The sequence below is a fragment of the Lithobates pipiens genome, unplaced genomic scaffold (assembly GCF_037356315.1).
Source record: "Lithobates pipiens isolate NorthernLeopardFrog02 unplaced genomic scaffold, aLitPip1_a1.2 Scaffold_22, whole genome shotgun sequence".
NCBI lineage: Eukaryota > Metazoa > Chordata > Amphibia > Anura > Ranidae > Lithobates > Lithobates pipiens.
The window spans coordinates 36660924-36679721 of record NW_027507784.1 but is presented as its reverse complement, the minus strand read 5'-3'; the positions used below and the strand labels follow the sequence as shown (position 1 = coordinate 36679721).

General features: G+C 44.2%; 1 protein-coding gene across 2 annotated transcripts; it reads right to left on the bottom strand.

The window, feature by feature from the left end:
* Window positions 1-2917: 2917 nt before the first annotated feature.
* LOC143923561 (apoptosis-associated speck-like protein containing a CARD) lies at window positions 2918-16809 on the bottom strand. Of its 2 annotated transcripts, none has more exons than XM_077447328.1 (2): window positions 16667-16809; window positions 2918-4467 (listed from the first exon to the last, which is right to left on the bottom strand). In XM_077447328.1, the coding sequence occupies exons 1-2, from the start codon at window positions 16671-16673 to the stop codon at window positions 4178-4180; spliced, it is 297 nt and encodes a 98-aa protein (XP_077303454.1). In that variant the 5' UTR covers window positions 16674-16809; the 3' UTR covers window positions 2918-4177. The 2 variants fall into 2 exon arrangements, with proteins under 2 accessions (XP_077303454.1, XP_077303453.1); XM_077447327.1 differs by lacking the exon at window positions 16667-16809 and adding an exon at window positions 10419-10836.
* Window positions 16810-18798: the final 1989 nt, after the last annotated feature.

Below are 18798 nucleotides of genomic sequence, written 5' to 3'. Positions count from 1 at the left end.
AGTTTGGAGACCACTGCTGTATACAGAGAAAAATAGATTTATAATTCCCCAATCAATGCTCTTCTTTATTAAACTTCTTTCCATATTCATTTTTTTTGGAAGAGTTATTAGTATTTAACAAATCATCTTCCCATTCACTCAGCACGTTCTTTTTACCTTTCATTTCTCAATCTTTCCTTCCTTTGCTGGGCTCCTCGCCCGTATCACCTCAATGCAATTACTGTATCAGTGAGACTCTCCTCTCCTATAAATAGTTCTCATTCATTATCTGCAGCCTTCTATCTCCCGGGGAAGTCCCCACACTGCTTCCTGTATAAACCACGGTGTCTAGTATCACTAGGACAGGAAATTAAGGAAATCTCTCCAATAGAACAGAGGCAGCAAAAAAAAAAAACCTGATGGGCATTTTCTCTTCTCTAGTCCATCCACCCCTGAGGATAGACTTACCCTATATTGTCAAAAGTATTGGGACACCTGCCTGAACTTTAATAGCATCCAAGTCTGAAGGCCAATCGAGTTTCTCCACCCCTCGCTCATCCATGTCTTTATGGACCTTGCTTTGTGCACTGGTGGGCAGTCATGTTGGAACAGGAAGGGGCCATCCCCAAACTGTTCCCACAAAGTTGGGAACATGAAATTGTCCAAAATGTCTTGGTATGCTGACGCCTTAAGAGTTTCCTTCACTGGTACTAAGGGGCCAAACCCAACCCCTGAAAAACAACCCCCACACCATAATTCCCCCCTCCACCAAATGATTTGGAGCAGTGCACAAAGCAAGAACCATAAAGACATTGATGGGTGAGTTTGTGTTGGAGGAACTTGACTGGCCTGCACATAGTGTATACTATACTGTCAATACTGTTTTCTGCATCATTGAAGCTCCACCACCACAGGAAAAAGTTCTGAAGAAGAACAGGAGCCTGTGCATCACGTGACCCACCTGAAGACTTCTGGTAATGATATGTACTGCATAAAACTAAAGAATACCATGGTGAGATCATGGATGTCCTCCAGAAGATGGAGAGGAATACTGGAATGGGGCTTTAATCTTTGGTAACCATTTTGTTAGTAGTAAATTGCAAAGACAATACCAAGAAAAAGGCGGCCTGCTTCCGTGTGAATTACACTGATTACGTCATACATGGAGCAAACCAAGATTTATTTTTTTTTTTTTCAGTTTTATTTAATACACAAACTGTAATAGCCATCTGCACAGAGAAAGGAAATTGTATGCAAATTCCATTTTCAGATTGTTAAAGGTTTCATTAAATATTAATACAAAAGGCAAAATCACTGATATGTAACCTCATCTGTCATTGACCAGATAGTAAGAAGAAACCATGTCACAGCTCCCCCTCCCCCACACATACATTGCAAAAGTTTTCAAGGTGGAATGCCATATGCAAAGAATGTGTTATTGTTAACAGCTTGTACAAAATGTAGATGTGGAATGACAAATGAGAAAATGGGAAATGTTTTGTGTGAGTTTGCTTTCAAATTGGTCCCTGTAGAGCCCCATTGGACCAGAGATCAGAGTATATGAAGACTTGACTTCTGCCCAAGTCAATATTATGCCCCACCCTTTACTGTCACTAAACCCCACCCCTTGACAAACTCCGCACAGCTCTTTGGGTACAAGCAGGCCCGGACTTACTATTTGGCTTGACTGGGCTCAAGCCCATGGGCCCCGCCCAATAGGGGGCCCCCGCCGAGATACATAGCCCAGTGTACTCAGCTCAGCTCCGCTCACAGTCACGGCCAGTCCTGCCCTATGATTGACATCACAGGGACTGGGCATGACTGTGAGCCGAGCCGAGCCGAGTACTCGGGTACTCTCGGCCGTCGAGAGGACCCCAGAGCCGCCAAGGTACAGAGGACACTCTATCTTGGCGGCACCATTTTTAAACTTCAAGACTGCAATGACAAGGCTGCAATGACACCGGACAAGGCTGCAGATGGATGGGCAAGGCTGCAGTTGGACACTGATAAGGCTGCATTGATGGGCATTTAAATGTAAGTTTTTTACTTAAACTTCCCTCCTAAAAGTTTTTTTTTCTTAAAATTCCCTCCTAAACTTGGGGTGCGTGTTATACGCCGATAAATATGGTAATGTATAAAAGGTAGGACCCAAAAGTGACTCTAGCCCAGGGGCCCCCACCACCCTAAGTCTTGCCCTGTGTACAAGGTACTGGTCTCAGGAGCTAACCATCAAAAAGGTTATTTTGGAAAGAGATGCACTTCTTTTAATTAGGCTGCATATTAGTTATAGCCCTCAGCTCAATAAATACCATTGGAGATCTAAAGGCTGAATATAGTCAACAGTCCTATCAAAAATCATCTGTGCTGAGACAGGCTGGTTGGTGAAGAAGGTATTGCCATAAGCACTCAGTTAGCTGGATACACATATTGTGCCGTACACCTCCCTCCCTTGACAATCAATTTTTCTCAGCACAGCTTTGAGTTTGGACCCTGTACAGTCCTCATTAATGCAATAAGTTAATTAGCTGAGATCTCCCACATCACTGAAAGTTCTTCCTCTGAAAAAATCGGGTCTTGAAGTAGTTGTAAACCCATACAACCAACTTTGACCTACAGGAAAGCCTAGATTAAGGCTTACCTGTAGGTCCAAGAAATATCTCCTAAACCTATACGGTTTAGGAGATATTTACCCGAAGACAGCCACCGCTGTCTACGGCGCATGCGCCTTAGACAGCGACGCGCAGGCGCACTGGGCAAGCTGCAGATCGTGGCGATATGCCGCGAGTGTCAGCTCCCGTGCGCATGCCGGAGCCGCGAGACCCGGAAGTTGCTCCGGGATACATGGCAGCGGTGAAGTGGAAGACGGAGGACCGCTTCGGGGGCTTCGTTCTCAGGTAAGTTATTCATAATGAGCTAGTATGCTATGCATACTAGCTCATTATGCCTTTGCCTTACAGGGTGTGTTTTTTATTTTATTTTATTTTTTTGCCTTTACTTCCTCTTTAATAGAAAGGTCTTTTAGGCCTCTACCTAATAAACGAGTCAGGATCTGAAACTGAAGGCAGAGTTCGTAGTGGATTAGAACAGAAGAGTCGCCTGCTCAGGTAACTGGTAAAGTGGCTCAAATGACCAAAATACCAGAGCATGGTAAAGCTGTTGCCAAAATCGCCTCTGTTCACCTGGTCATTCAGTGTGGACCCTGCTTTCAGTTGCTTTCAGTTGTTCTGTTGGTACTGGGTAAAGATATCTGTTAGGGCCGGTTCACACAGCGAGGCGCGGCGAGGCGTCTCCGACTTACCTCGCCGCGACCTGCGGGGAGCTCAGCGGCGACTTGCAGAGGACTTCTGTATAGAAGTCAATGCAAGTCGCCCCCGAAGTCGCCCCGAAGTAGTACAGGAACCTTTTTTCTGAGTCGGAGCGACTCGAGTCGCTCCTCTCAGAACGGTTCCATTGTACAGAACGGGGGCGACTTGCGGGAGCGAGGCGAGGCGAGCCGTGTCGCCTCGCCTCGCCTCGCTGTGTAAACCGGCCCTTATACTTATAAAGGCCGTGATGTCAGACTAGTTGACTAGTTGACAGCTAGAAATATGATAACCAGGGGCAGCCTGACCATTGGACCACTCAGGCACTGCCCGAGGGCCCTGAGCCACTAGGGGGCCCCATTAGGGTTGTCAGCCTCAGTAAAACCAGGGACAGTATGCAAAAATCTGTGTTTTTTTTTTAAATCTGTCTCTGAAATGTCCCTTACCGACATCCCTTTGGTCTAAAAATTTTGAGATTATAGCTGCCCCACCTCTCCAGTACCTTCTCAGCCAATAGAAACATGTCTGTGTATACTGTGTGTACATGTATGTGTATACTGTGTGATTGTATACTGTGTGTGTGTGTGTGTATACTGTGTGGCCCCATAATCTCGGATTGTCTGGGGGCCCCATAATCTCTTATTGCCAGGGGGCCCCATGAGTTGTCAGTCCACCCCTGATGATAACCTATGAACACTGGTTCAGGGGCTGTGCAAGAGGTCAACCGAGCTGGTCAGCAACATCATCAAGGTGGGCAGGAGATTTTGGTCATATGGCAGCTCGCCAAATGTAGCCGGTGGAGTGACCTGCCAGAGCTCGGTTATTGTAGGGGGTAAGAATATTAAAATAATAAATTGTGCTATTATCATTAGACAGCCATTTTTTTTTTTGGCGATCTAGGACTTCTCCAGATTTTCCACCAAAATGTGATTAGCTTTTCTCAAGGCGTTTTTGAATATGTCCTTCTGAGGATCCTTCCAGGACTTGACGTATTTGATGTAGAGCTTCCTCATCTGTGCATAGGATGTTCCTTCTCTAGTTATTGTCTCGTAATCTTCATATTCCAGCAGTTTTGCAGTCATAAGACTATCCAGGATGGGCTCTACCAGAGACACCCCACTTATCAGAGCCTCCCGATGTTCATCCACAAAGTGCTGCTTGGGGCCAGAGCAAGGAGAAGAAGAATCTGTGACAAAAAAAAAAAAAAAAAGATTATTGAAAAAAAAAGAATTTGCTAAAAAAACAAAAAACAAAAAAAAAAGCACAGTAATCACAGCGGCAATATTTTTTTTTTTTTTGTTGGAAAGTTTCTATTCAAATATAAAAATAGCCAAAATGTTTTGGTTTTAAATAAAGTAAAGATTAGAACTGCTATCAACTCTTTTTTTTTATTTTTTTATTTCTGTCCATGTCCCGACTAGGTGGATTCCCCCTTTCTATTTGCCTTGGTGATCACAGAAAGTGAGGAGACATTTTTCGGTTGTCTTCATAACAAGAGGAGATGGTAAATCTTTTAACCACTTCAGCCCCGGAAAGGATTTACCCCCTTCCTGACCAGAGTGTTTTTTTACAATTCGGCACTGCGACGCTTTAACTGACAATTGCGCGGTCGTGCGACGTTGCTTCCAAACAAAATTGGCGTCCTTTTTTCCCCATAAATAGAGCTTTCTTTTGGTGGTATTTGATCGCCTCTGCGGTTTTTATTTTTTGCGCTATAAACAAAAAAAGAGCGACAATTTTGAAAAAAAAAACGCATTATTTTTTACTTTTTGCTATAATAAATATCCCCCAAAAATATATAAAAAACGTTTTTTTCCCTCAGTTTAGGCCGATGCGTATTCTTCTACATATTTTTGGTAAAAAAAAAAATCCCAATAAGCGTTTATTGATTGGTTTGTGCAAAAGTTATAGCGTCTACAAAATAGGGGATAGTTTTATGGCATTTTTATTCATTATTATCTTTTTACTAGTAATGGCGGCGATCAGCGATTTTTATCATGACTGCGACATTTTGGCGGACACATCGGACAATTTTGACACATTTTTGGGACCATTGGCGTTTATACAGCGATCGATGCTATAAAATTGCATTGTTTACTGTAAAAATGTCACTGGCAGTGAAGGGGTTAACCACTAGGTGGCAGTGTAGGGGTTAAGTATTCCTAGGGGCGAGTTTCTAACTGTATGGGGATGTGGCTGTGTGTGACACCACAGTGATCGCTGCTCCAATCACAGGGAGCAGACGATCGGTGTCCTGTCACTAGGCAGAACAGGGAGATGCTGTTTACATTGGCATCTCCCCGTTCTTGAGCTCCATGACACGATCGCGGGTATCCCCGCGGTGATCGAGTCCACAGGACCCGCGACCACGGTCACGGAGCTTTTGGCAGGCGCGTGTGCACGCACGGTGGGGAATTCAAAGTAACGTTACTTTGCCCAGCCGTGCCATTCTACCGTCATATATGTGCAGGAGCCGTTTTGGAACCGGTTAATGGAAAACACCTGTTCCACTGACCGCTCTCCTAGAAGAGAACTCCGCCCACTTTTAGGAGCTTTCCTCTTGCCTTTTGTGTTGCCTCTCTGGGACAGGAAGTTAAAAGAAATCTCCTTATTGAGATACTCATACAGCAAAAAAGTGACCTTACTTTATCCAAAACCTAAAGTGATTGTAATCCCTCATATACAGGTGCATCTCAGAAAATTAAAATATCAACAAAAAGTTCATTTATTTCAGTAATTCAATTCAAGAAGTGAAATTCCTATATTATATAGATTCATTACACAGAGTGATCCATTTCAAGCATTTGTTTCTTTTAATTTTCATGATTATGGCTTACACCTAGTGAAAACCTTACATTCAGTATCTCAGAAAATGTGAATATTGTTAAAAAAGTTGAATATTGTAAACTAATGGTGTCACACTTTAATCAGCTAATTAACTCAAAACACCTGTAGAGGTTTTCTGAGCCCTTAAATAGTGTCTCGGTCTGGTTCAGTAGGTTACACTTTCATGGTCAAGATTGTTGACTTGACAGTTGTCCAGAAGACAGTCATTGACACCCTCCACAAGAAGGATAAGTCAAAAAGGGTCATTGCTAAAGAAGTTGGCTGTTCACAGAGTGCTGTATCCATGCATATTAGTGGAAAGTTGAGTGGAAGGAAAAAGAGTGGGATAAAAAGGTGCACAAGCAACAGGGATAACGGCAGCCTTGAAAAGATTGTAAAGCAAAGGCCATTCGAAAATTTGAGGGAGATTTACAAGGAGTGAACTACGTCAGTGCTTCAAGAGCCACCACACACAGACTTATTCAGGACATGGGCTATAACTGTCATATTACTTGTGTCGAGCCCCTCCTGAGACAGAGACAACACCAGAAGCATCTTAAATGGGCGAAGGAGAAAAAGGAATGGACTGTTGCTCTGTGGTCAAAAGTCCTCTTTGCATATCATTTGGATATCAAGGTCCCGGAGTCTGGAGGAAGAGTGGAGACGCACAGAATCCAAGTTGCATGAGGTCCAGAGTGAAGTTTTCACAGTCAGTAATGATTAGCGGAGCCGTGTCCTCTGCTGGTGTTGGTCCACTGTGTTTTATCAAGTCCAAAGTCAGCACAGCCCTCTACCAGGAGATTCTAGAGCACTTCATGCTTGTCTCTGCTGACCAGCTTTATGGAGATGCTGATTTCATTTTCCAGCAGGACTGGAATATAATATATGAGTTTCACTTTTTGAATTTAATTACTGAAATAAATTAACTTTTTGATGATATTCAAATTTTTTGAGATTCACCTGTATACCCAGTGAAGTGACCGGCCTCAGATGATACACAGAGTTGACACAAATCCTCCTACGTAGGTTTTAATTGTTTATCTGCAGTCCTCTCCTCTCTACCCCCCTTCAAAAGGGCAGATCCTGTTAAAATTCTTTTTTTCATCAGGAGCACAGAGAAAGGGGTGGGGAGAGTGCAGTAACAGTGTGTAGGAGCTGATTGGAGGAAAGGCACCCCCCCCCCCTTCACACAACAAAAGAACTGTGTTCTGAATACACAAGCTGTCTGCAGAGCTCTCCTCCCCTCCCTCCAGACACAAATTTATCTCATGTGTTGGGAGAACTTCTCAGAAGTGACTCATGCTGATAACAGAGGAATGAAGCACCAGAGAGAAGACACTTAAAGCTTTGGAGAGAGATAAGTAAACACTGCAGATATATGTGCTTTGCACAGATTCCATGACTTAGGTTTACAACCACTTTAAGGAGGAATTAAACCCAAAATGTAATATATTGCAGCTTACCAATCTTTAGATGTGGTGGCTGCATTAGTTTTCTTTCCCCTCTGTTTTCACCTGGTGATCTGGCCAGTAACACACCTCCTATATTAGAGCACTGTGATTCGCCGGAGCCGCAATGACGTCACTCCCGCGCATGCGCACGGGAGCCGACACGAGCAGCATATCACTGCGATCTGTGGCCTGCTCAGTGTGCCTGCATGCCGATGTCTACGACGCATGCGCCGTAGACAGCGGTGCCTGTCTTTTTGGAGATATTTCTTGGACCTACAGGTAATCCTTAATCTAGGCTTACCTGTAGGTCAAAGTGGTTTGTAAGGGTTTACAACCACTTTAAAAGCTGGTCAAAGTTACACTCACAAAATAGATTTGGCGGCGATATCACTCGTCCAACCAGTTGGGTGGCATTGCAAGGGTTCTCCAAACTGACGCGTTTCCACCCAAATGTCGTCTACTGGGAATGGAGGATCATTCCCAGTAGTCGACATTTGTGTAGAAATGTGTCAGATCAGAGAACCCTTGCACTGCCACCCAACTGGTTGGACAAGTCATATCTATATTTTATGCTTGAAGTTTTTCAGCCTTGTTGTGGGTGTAACTTTTATCAGCTTTTAATACATTTTTGTTTGGTCTTACATTATGAGGCTTTTTTCTTTCCTGTCTATATGATTTCCCAACATTGGAGTCCCATTTCAAAGATACAGCGGTTGTAGTTTTTTTTTTTCATTCATACACCTGAGACATCCAAACCGGCAATTATGGTGATACGCATGAGCTGCATGGCATGCTCATGGGAGTATTATTACCCTTTGGTTCTTGCAACACTTGAGTTCTGAATTATTTGGATCTTGGCTAATCAGGAGAATCATCTCACATGTCAGTGGTCATATCCACAAAGCGAGTTTGATCTGTAATAGTGATCCATTCTATCCGGTAAGAAGCTAATCTTTCTATATGGGACATTGTGATATGTATTAGACATCTTTCACCATTCAACCATTTATTTCTGCATATGAGAGCAGTATATGGGACTTTTGCTAAGATTTTGTTTTAATTTATTTTGCTGCAATTATTTGAGCACGGATTTTGTGTATGTTGAGTGATATCACACAGGCACCTATTTAGATGATTATTCACATGTGTAGCAATCTTTGTGGTTGATACATTTATTTATTCTTGTTCATTTCACCTAGCACCCAAGTTATGTATGCCCAAAACAAGCATTTTCAAGCTGACAATAAAACCGCAAATTGGTTTTATAGCCTACAGCAGGATGTCCTGCTACTAGCATGTAAGAAACTCTGCCGCTTTCATAGGAAACTATTTGCTTCAGAAAACTATCTAAAGGAAAAATAGGTTTAAGTTTTTTATATATACTTTGTAATTTTCCCAGGCAATGCTTTTCTATGAAACTCCTTTCCATACTCATTTCTGTCTGCAAGATGTATTGATTATTAATATTTAACAAATCATCTTTCTAAACTTTTCAGTTTCTATTTCTCTTGCTTTCTCTCTCTGTATGTCCCTTCCTTTACTAGACTCCCCGCCCATATCTCATCACTTTGCACCATCAATACTATTAAATGCTGCACATCTTCTGTCTCCTATTAACAAAGTTTTTCTCAATCATTAGCTCCAACCTTATACCTACCTGGGGAAATTCTGATACTGTTCCCTGTATGTACTGTTTTAATGTAGCCTAGTGATATATATCACTGTGGTCAGCTAACTCTTATCTCCAGAACTTGGGTTCTACCTATTCATGCCTTACTGGCCTTTTATGAGTACAAGGGTAACTCTACTCAAAACAGATTTTTAAGTTCTGCATGGCAATTGAGAAGTAAGGGGGTGTTAAAATGTATAATAACCATTACTATATTTTTTTATTCTAGATGAAGTAGGGAAATTTTCGAACCCTAGTTTTATATTAGTGTCTATGTTTCTGCTGATGAGATTTCCCCTCTTTGCCCTGGTATCCATTATCACCGAAGCAGAAAGTGATTGGAAAATCAAGAAGTTGGAGTTGTCACCAGAACCAGGGACTGTTCTATTGGGGTCACCTTGCCAGTAACAACTCCCATTTTGTAAATATTTCCTCTGTCTTGTTGTATCTCTAGGACAGAATGCGAAGGGAATTTCTCCAACAGGACACAAACAGCAAAAAATAAACAAATGGGTATTTTCTCTTCTCTAGTCCATCCAAAACAAAAAAAAAATGCATATACATGCACCTTAAATCCAGATTGGGAAGACTTGAATGGAGATACCCTTTTGTACAAACTTTCTGTGTAATGTGATTCCACCACGTAAACACGCACACATGAGGGATCCAGGAATGCATGTTTGTGCCATGATCAATATATAAAAAGGATCAATGGTTGGTGATCACTGTTTAAAGTCTGCTACCAGTCTTAGCCCTTGTACACACGGTCGGAGATTCCGACAACCAAATCCATTGGAGTAATCTCGACGGATTAATTCCGGAAGAGGTCCGGAAGTGATGTTGCATACACACGGTCGGACTAAATTGTCGGAAAATCCGATTGTACATAACGTGATGACGTTATTTCGTTACGACGGGACTACGTTCAGGCTAGTAGCCAATAGCTTTGGTCTAGGAATTTAATTTGAGCATGCGTGGCACCTTGTCCGTTGGAGTAGGCTACACATGATCGGAGTATGTCCGATCGGAGCATTTTGTCGGAAAATTTTACCGGCAAGTTGGAAAACTTGGTCCGTCGGATATTCCGACGGAAACAGTCCGATGCAGACCACACACAGTCGGAATATCCGACAAAACGGTCTGATAGGACACATTCAGTCGGAATCTCCGACCGTGTGTACAAGGGCTTACCGTTAGCCAGGCACTGCACTAGTTCTGCTGCCACTCGATTCTCATCTATGGCCCTTAGAACGCTTACAGTAAGTTCAACCCCATACGTATCCCCGTAGTATTGCAGAATCAGGTTTGTGATGTCTTCAGGGTCTTTATTTTCCAACTGGCCTTTGGGGATCCTTCTGCAGCCTTCCTTAACTGTGCAATCGTTTAATTTGTTACGGAAGCTCTTCAGACTCCTGCTTTCCAATTCATTCAGAGCCCTGAGCACATGGTCCCGAACCGTCTTCTCCATTCTCCTGTATGACTGCACTTCTACACCCTACTGACTCAGGAACCTGCTTGGTGTTCTTCAGTCTCTGCAAAATGTCTCTACGAGGAAGTTTGAATGTAAATGACAACACAGACTTGGCAAGCTGAAAACTAAAGCAATTTTTCTCTTTTCTTATTCCCGCCAGAGATGCCTTGAATCAATTTAAAGCAATATACTGCTTTCTGCAGGTACCTTTTACAGGCAGCAAATGTTTTATAGCGTGCTTTGATAAAATGTTGCTTATGTATGCTGGTTAACTGCTGTGTTGCTTCTTTACTTTATTGCTTTATTTAGTTACATTGCCCCGCTGAGGTGGTGCTCCCTGAGAGGTAAGGGTTAACTCTGCTGGCCTGGTTTTCCAGGGCTTTTTGAAAAGATACTGCCCTATGCTGGGGCAAACATATAAAAAGGGAGGAAACAACCTCTGGGGTTTGCCAAAGTTAGTAAGACGGCCAGAGGTCTCAAGCTCTACTTATACAAGGAGCAAGAATGCTGCTAGAGATGTGATTCACTTTTTCCATGTAACCACCCCTTGGAGGGAACCCAGTTCCATGGGGTATGGACTCATGCTTTTGACTAATGGACTCTAAAGGACTGTAGCACTCACTCCTGCAGGAGTCCACAGTTTAGGGTCCCTATGGTCTATTCCCTTTGTTGCCCTTGCAACCAGCCACACAGTCACATCTTTGGCTAAATGTGCAGTGAAGCGGCATGCTCTTCTGATGCTTTATTGCAGCATGTGAACTTGGATAGGTTCAAGGTAATTGTGAGATACTCCAGTAACTTTAAATCTGAGCCTTGCACAAGCAAATACAGGACTGAGCTACACCAGGACACCATGAACAATGTCAAATTTGAGCAATGTTCAGTCTAGCGCAAGAGGGGTGGCATCAGCACACAGTCTCAGAGATCTCTCACTCCAGTCTGTATTCACTAATGTGCTTGGATAATCAGATGCCTCCTTACAATATCTTCCAGACACCTTTCCAGTGATACCAGACACTGTATATATATTTATTTTAAGAATTTTATTTTTTAAAGGTAGTTGCAATTTTTTTAGATCGTTTTTTGGTCACCTAGCTGTCCTCCATTTTGTATGGGTTGCGCCCATTTTAAAGTCTAATCTTATTATGTCTCAGAATATTCTCTACATGTATAGAATTCTGCATAGTTATTATAATTCAGCGCTATGTGACAAACTACAAGTACCCATGGGGCCCACGCGATGTACTCCATGCCCTTGGGACTTATCCCAAGAACAACAGGACTGACTTGTAACACTGTCAACTCGCCAATGACATAGTACTTGATCTTAATCGTGCTCTAAAAGGTATAAATGCAAGAGCTAAAGGGCGGAGTCCCCCGGAGGTCTTCAGACTGATAAGGGAACCTTCCCACATGTATGTATGGCATGTGTCAGATAAAACCATATTTGATTTGGAACTACCCACAGAACTTTTTTTGCTATTTTTTGGTCTTTCTGATCCCTAAACGAGGCAAGGCTTACATTTGTATGTTGCAAGGACGCATGCAAAGTCACTTGTTTTCCACCAATGCACATTGACACTAACGTGCGCTAAAGTTGCCACCTCATCCCTTTAAACCCAAAACAAATATCTGCGTTAAATTAGCCTCAGAACCCGTTTAATTATACTGTATTTGTTCGGGTTTAGAGCCGGTTCACACTGGTCCAACATGCGCTCCGAATTCCAGAGCACAATTTACATGACATGTCAAAATCAATGGTTCCCTATGAGAGCGGTCTCAACTGTTCCGCCTTGTGTCGGTCTGACTTTGAAAATGCCTCCTGCTCTGCTTTGGTCCGACTTGGGCATGATTTCAGCCCATTGAGTTGAATGGAAGTCAGGATCATCATCTTAACTGATCCGACTTGTGGCATGCGACTTGAGGAACTTAAGGGGGAACCACGCACCAAAATTAAAAAAAAGAAACGGTGCAGAGTTCCCCCTCAAGATCGTACCATACCCTGCGTTGACGTAACCAGATGCCCACTCCCCATAGCTATATAAGAACTGGCATACACCGTCACTGACATAACAGTGGAAGCCAGCATCGGAGCAGCATTGTTTTTTTATTATTTTGAGAGGGTTGGTGGTGGAGGAAGAAGTCAACGAATTCGGCGAAGGGAGAAGACGTCACCAGAGGGAGAAGACAGCGGGGGAGAAGACCCGAGGGAGAATATAGCGGGGGAGAAGACCTGAGGGAGAATATAGCAGGGGAGAAGACCTGAGGGAGAAGACAGCGGAGGGAGAAGACCCGAGGGAGAATATAGCGGGGGGAGAAGACCAGAGGAGGAAGACAGTGGAGGGAGAAGACCCGAGGGAGAATATAGCGGGGGAGAAGACCTGAGGGAGAATATAGCGGGGGAGAAGACCAGAGGAAGAAGACCTGAGGGAGACTATAGTGGGGGAAAAGACCTGAGAGAGAAGACAGCAGGGGAAAAGACAGTGGGGGAGAAGACCTGAGGGAGAATATAGCGGGGGAGAAGACCAGAGGAAGGGACCTGAGAGAGAAGACAGCGGGTGAGAAGACCTGAGGGAGAATATAGCGGGGGAGAAGACCAGAGGAAGAAGACCTGAGGGAGACTATAGTGGGGGAAAAGACCTGAGAGAGAAGACAGCAGGGGAAAAGACAGTGGGGGAGAAGACCTGAGGGAGAATATAGCGGGGGAGAAGACCAGAGGAAGGGACCTGAGAGAGAAGACAGCGGGGGAGAAGACCTGAGGGAGAATATAGCGGGGGAGAAGACCAGAGGAAGGGACCTGAGAGAGAAGACAGCGGGGGAGAAGACCTGAGGGAGAATATAGCGGGGGAGAAGACCAGAGGAAGAAGACCTGAAGGAGAAGACCTGAGGGAGAATATAGTGGGGAAGAAGACCTGAGAGAGAAGACAGCAGGGGAGAAGACCTGAGGGAGAATATAGCAGAGGGAGAAGACCAGAGGAAGAAGACCTGAGGGAGACTATAGCGGGGGAAAATATCTGAGAGAGAAGACAGCGGGGGAGAAGACCTGAGGGAGAATATAGTGGGGGAGAAGACCAGAGGAATAACAAGACACCTTGGAGCTATTTCAGGGGACATTCATTTAACTAATAAAGAACTTATCTAAAACCAGCTCTCTTGTTTTTTTTTATAGCACTACACGTCTTCTTTTTGGTAAATGGGTAGGGGTATGTACCCCATACTCATTCATATAGGGGGGGCTTCCAGATTCCGATAAGCCCCTGCCTGCAGACCCCCACAACCACTGCCCATGGTTGTCAGGAAGAGGCCCTTGTCCCCATCAACATGCAAACCCCCCCCCCCCCATGTTGAGGGCATGTGCCTGGTATTGTCAAGGGGGGGTGCTCACTCGTCTTCCCCTTTTTCCTGACCTGCCGGGTGGCATGCTTGGATAAGGGTCTGCTATGGATTTTGGGGGGACCCCACACCATTGTTTTCAGTTTTGGCATGAGGTCCCCCCTCATGATTTATACCAGACTCAAAGGGCCTGGTATGGTCAGATCCTGTTAACCGAAGCCGCATGAAAGTTGGACATGAAGTCACAGGGCAAAGTCAGATCAGAAGTCGTACTAGTTATGTGTCGGATTAGTGTAACCATAGCCTTAAAGGGATGAGGTGGCAACCTATTACGGGAATACATGATTATTGCATAGGGGTGTTGTAAAACAGTAACAAATTCAGTGTGCAAATGTCTCAAGCATCTTCACAGTCATCAAACAAAAAAAAAGCATCATTTGTGTTATATTTACTTCCTGTGATCATCAGCTCCATCTATATAATGCAGTATTTTCCTAATTGGAGTATTTCAGGAAAATACCACATTATGTCCAGTAGGTGGAGCTGATGATCGTAGGAAGTAAACATATGACACAAATTTTGTAGATTTTTTTTTTATTTTTGACAACTGTGAAGATGCTTGAGACATTTTCACAGCAATTGTATAAATAGACCCCTTGGGGAAACGTTCTGTATTCCTTCCAGATCTGTCCAGTGTGAGACTTCCTGTAATAAAGACCGCTCACTGCTGCTCTCTCTTCTTGTGCAGGGTGACCGGTCTTGTCTCCGCCCCTTCTTTAGTTTTACGCAGGCAGCCTGTAGTGGGTGGGGCCGCTGGGCCCCTCCCACAGCTCTGCCCTTCAATGTACAGCACAGCTATGATGTCACCGCAACATTTACAATGTAATATCTGGGTTTATATGGAGTACACAAAGTGATTTTATATCCTTTGTGGCTATGGCGAGATATAGTTAAGTAGAAATCTTTGCGCTTAAAGTTCAACTTTAGAAGTCCCACGTCAAAGCATATATCGCCAGCACACCCTGGATCTACAAAATAATGTTCAAACATTTAACCAAAGCGATCAAAGGGGTTAAAATGTGATTGGACGAGGTGAAGATTGTGATAGAGATGTTACTGCTCCAGGCAGATCAATGTGGAATAGTTCTCTCCTTTGGTTGGGAAGCCACAGGTGCTGGCAATGCAAATAGCGATGAAAATTTGAGAAAATTCTGGACAGCCGCACTCCAAAAAAAGTTGCCTTTATTTGTCAAATGAAGTCAAAAGATACAAGACACAGCAGAATGGATAGAGGAACTGACGCGTTTCACACTATAAAACAATGCTTAATCATAGCTATAATTAAACACTATTTTATAGTGTGAAATGCGTCAGTTCCTCTGTCCATTCTGCTGTGGCTTGTATCTTTTGACTTCATTTGACAGACAAAGGCAAAGTTTTCTTGGCGTGCGGCTGTCCAGAATTTTCTCTAATTTTCAGTGTGAAGATTGTGATATCATTGTCCCGTTAGCTCACAATGGGAGAGCCTAAAAAACACATTTTTTGCATGTTTTATTGCCTAGTAACTAGATTTCCATTGTCTAAAAAAAATATTCTTGCAACTGAAATGTGCAAAAAAAATAAATGCCTGAAAAAAGACCAAGTGTAAATGGGACCTAACCAAAATGGTGGAAGCTCCGCTTGTCTGCCTCCTTTCCCCCTCCGCTGCCACATTTAGCACCTTTTGGGGAAAGGCTGGAGCGGGTACCTGTTTTTGACAGGTACCCACTCCCACCTCCGGCTCAGATTGCCGCAGCCAGGTGAGCCAGAAGTTCGGCCCCCACAGCCGGCCCATTGACAGAGCGCAGCGCGATTCGTGCAGTGCGCATTAGGAAACTGGCTGCCAAGCCACAAGGCTTCAGTGCTGGTTCCCGTAGCCAGGATGGCGGCGCCAGCACCTGAGAGCCGATTCAAGAATCGGCTCAGGTGAGAACACCGCTGGATGTCTGGACAGTGCCCTAATAATAAAAGTCAGCAGCCACATTATTTGTAGGAGGGGAACCCACTTTAAGATAAAAAAAAATGTTTAGACATCAGCATCCCCCCTCCCCGTTTTACTTACCTGAGCCCTCATTCGATCCAGCACTGTACACGTCTGCAGCTCTTCTCTTCCCTCAATTCTGGGTCTCGCTGGCTTTGCTAGGGCCCATTGGCTTCCAGTGCTGTCAATCAAAGCCAGTGATGAGGGGGCGGGGCCTAGCCCCACTGTCTGTGTCAATGGACGCAGCAGCAGGGCTCAGGAGCGAGCCCCGCACAGGTACCCCAATGGGAAGAGGGGAGAGGGGTCAGGAGCGCCAGCGGGGGACCCAAGAAGTGGATGTACATGGCTGCTCTGTGCAATTCCATAACATGTTTGTTATTTTTTATTTTTTAACCTTTTTTTAATCTTTACAATCACTTTAAGAACTGACGGCAGGCGATCACTAATACATTTCACTTTCGTCATACGGTTCTGTACATACACCCTGCTGGGAAGTGTACTTAGTGGGTGGGGACGGGGACAAAACCATGTTTACCTAACTAAAGGATTGAATCCTCTAGTTGAAATCTAGTAATTAAAGGGGAATTCCTTGAAGCAAGCGTCCTTTGTACTTACCAGCCATGACCGGGGAGTTCTCCTTCTGTGACCAGGATCTCTCCGTGTGAGGAAGAATATGTCAGTGCGAGGAAATGAAAATATTATATAGGAATAGGAAACTGAAAGGAACATTGCAGTGATGGGAAGGTCTAGTGCCCCTCACTGTTAACCTTTACACTGCTGGTGTTGCAACTTCCTTGTCAGCAAACAGCCTGCAGCTATATGAGCTACCTGATGAGACTTGCAGGACTGCTAGACTGACAACCGATCGATCAGATCTCACAGAAAGAGACTGTTTTTTTGGCCCCTGGTTCTATTCCAGGCACAGCTGTGGTGCACCGCGTCCCCCTCGCCGATAAGGATAATACAACATACAGTACAAGACGGGTTAAACAGGCACATCTGCACATACAATGGAACTGGATTGGGGGGGGGGGGGACATTGCAACATATTTAAAGCTGAACTCCAGGCAGATATACCATAGCTCCCAACTGTCCCGGATTTGGAGGGACTGTCCCTGATTTGGAGCAATATCCCTCTGTCCCTCTTTCCTCCTCATTTTGGTCTGATCTATATAGTTGTGTATAAAATGCACTTTTTATCTTTCAAAAAGTGTTTCCCAGTTCTAATTCTAAATTGGTTAATTTTTACATTTCGAAGGCCAATATAAAGCAATAGTAGTGGTTAAAAAAAAAGCACTTTTGGGTTTAACCAATCATTTTTTTGTATAGTTCTCCTTTAACCACTTGCCGACCGGGCCATAGCCGAAAGACACGTACAGCGCGGTCAGGTTTTTCTAGGAGGGCGTCCATGGACGTCATCCCAGAATGTTGCTCTCGCACGCCCCCCTGTGGTGCGCTCCCGCAAACATGCATGACCGCCAGGTCCGGAAGACCCGGCGTATGATGGAACGCGGTAAACGGCCGCTGCTAGCGCCCGTTAACCACGTGATCGCTCCGTCAAATGACGGAACGATCACTTGTAAACAAACATGACGCTAGTTCCTCCCTCCCCTCTCTGTAACGATCGGTAAAGTGTGAGGGGAGAAGGGGAGAGATGGCAGCAGCGGTGTGGGCTGGATGTATAGTGCCCACAGCGCTGCTCTGTGACAATACTCAGCAGTACTCTGCCCATACTGTGCAATACTATGCAACACTGTGCAATACTCTGCCAATACTCTGTAACATTGTGCAATACTCTGCAACACTGCAATACTCTGCAACACTGTGTAATACTCTGCAACACTGTGTAATACTCTGCAACACTGCAATACTGTGCAATACTCTGCAACACTGTGCAATACTCTGCCAATACTCTGTAACATTGTGCAATACTCTGCAACACTGCAATACTCTGCCAATACTCTGCAACACTGTGTAATACTCTGCAACACTGCAATACTGTGCAATACTCTGCAACACTGTGCAATACTCTGCCAATACTCTGTAACATTGTGCAATACTCTGCAACACTGCAATATTCTGCAATACTCTGCAACACCGCAATACTCTGCCAATACTCTGCAACACTGTGCAATACTCTACAACACTGCAATACTGTGCAATACTCTGCCAATACTCTGCAACACTGTGCAATACTCTGCAACACTGCAATATTCTGCAACACCCTGCAATACTCTGCCAATACTCTACAACACTGTGCAATACTCTGCAACACTGCAATACTGTGCAATACTCTGCCAATAATCTGTAACACTGTGCAATACTCTGCCAATACTCTGCAACACTGTGCAATACTCTGCAACACTGCAATACTCTGCAACACTCTGCCAATACTCTGCAACACTGTGCAATACTCTGCCAATACTCTATAACACTATGCAATACTCTGCCAATACTCTGCAATACTGCAATACTGTGCAATACTCTGCCAATAATCTGTAACACTGTGCAATACTCTGCCAATACTCTGCAACACTGTGCAATACTCTGCAACACTGCAATACTCTGCAACACTCTGCCAATACTCTGCAACACTGTGCAATACTCTGCCAATACTCTATAACACTATGCAATACTCTGCCAATACTCTGCAATACTCTGCCAATACTCTGTAACACTGTGCAATACTCTGCAACACTGCAATACTCTGCAACACTCTGCCAATACTCTGCCAATACTCTGCAACA

Excerpts from the sequence above, each read along its gene's own strand:
- LOC143923561 (XM_077447327.1), bottom strand. The coding sequence starts at position 10,695 with ATGGAGAAGACGGTTCGGGACCATGTGCTCAGGGCTCTGAATGAATTG. Across the intron at positions 4,468-10,418 it reads AGTGCAGTGCCTGGCTAACG|ATTCTTCTTCTCCTTGCTCT; the intron begins GTAAGCCCTTGT and ends TTTTTGTCACAG.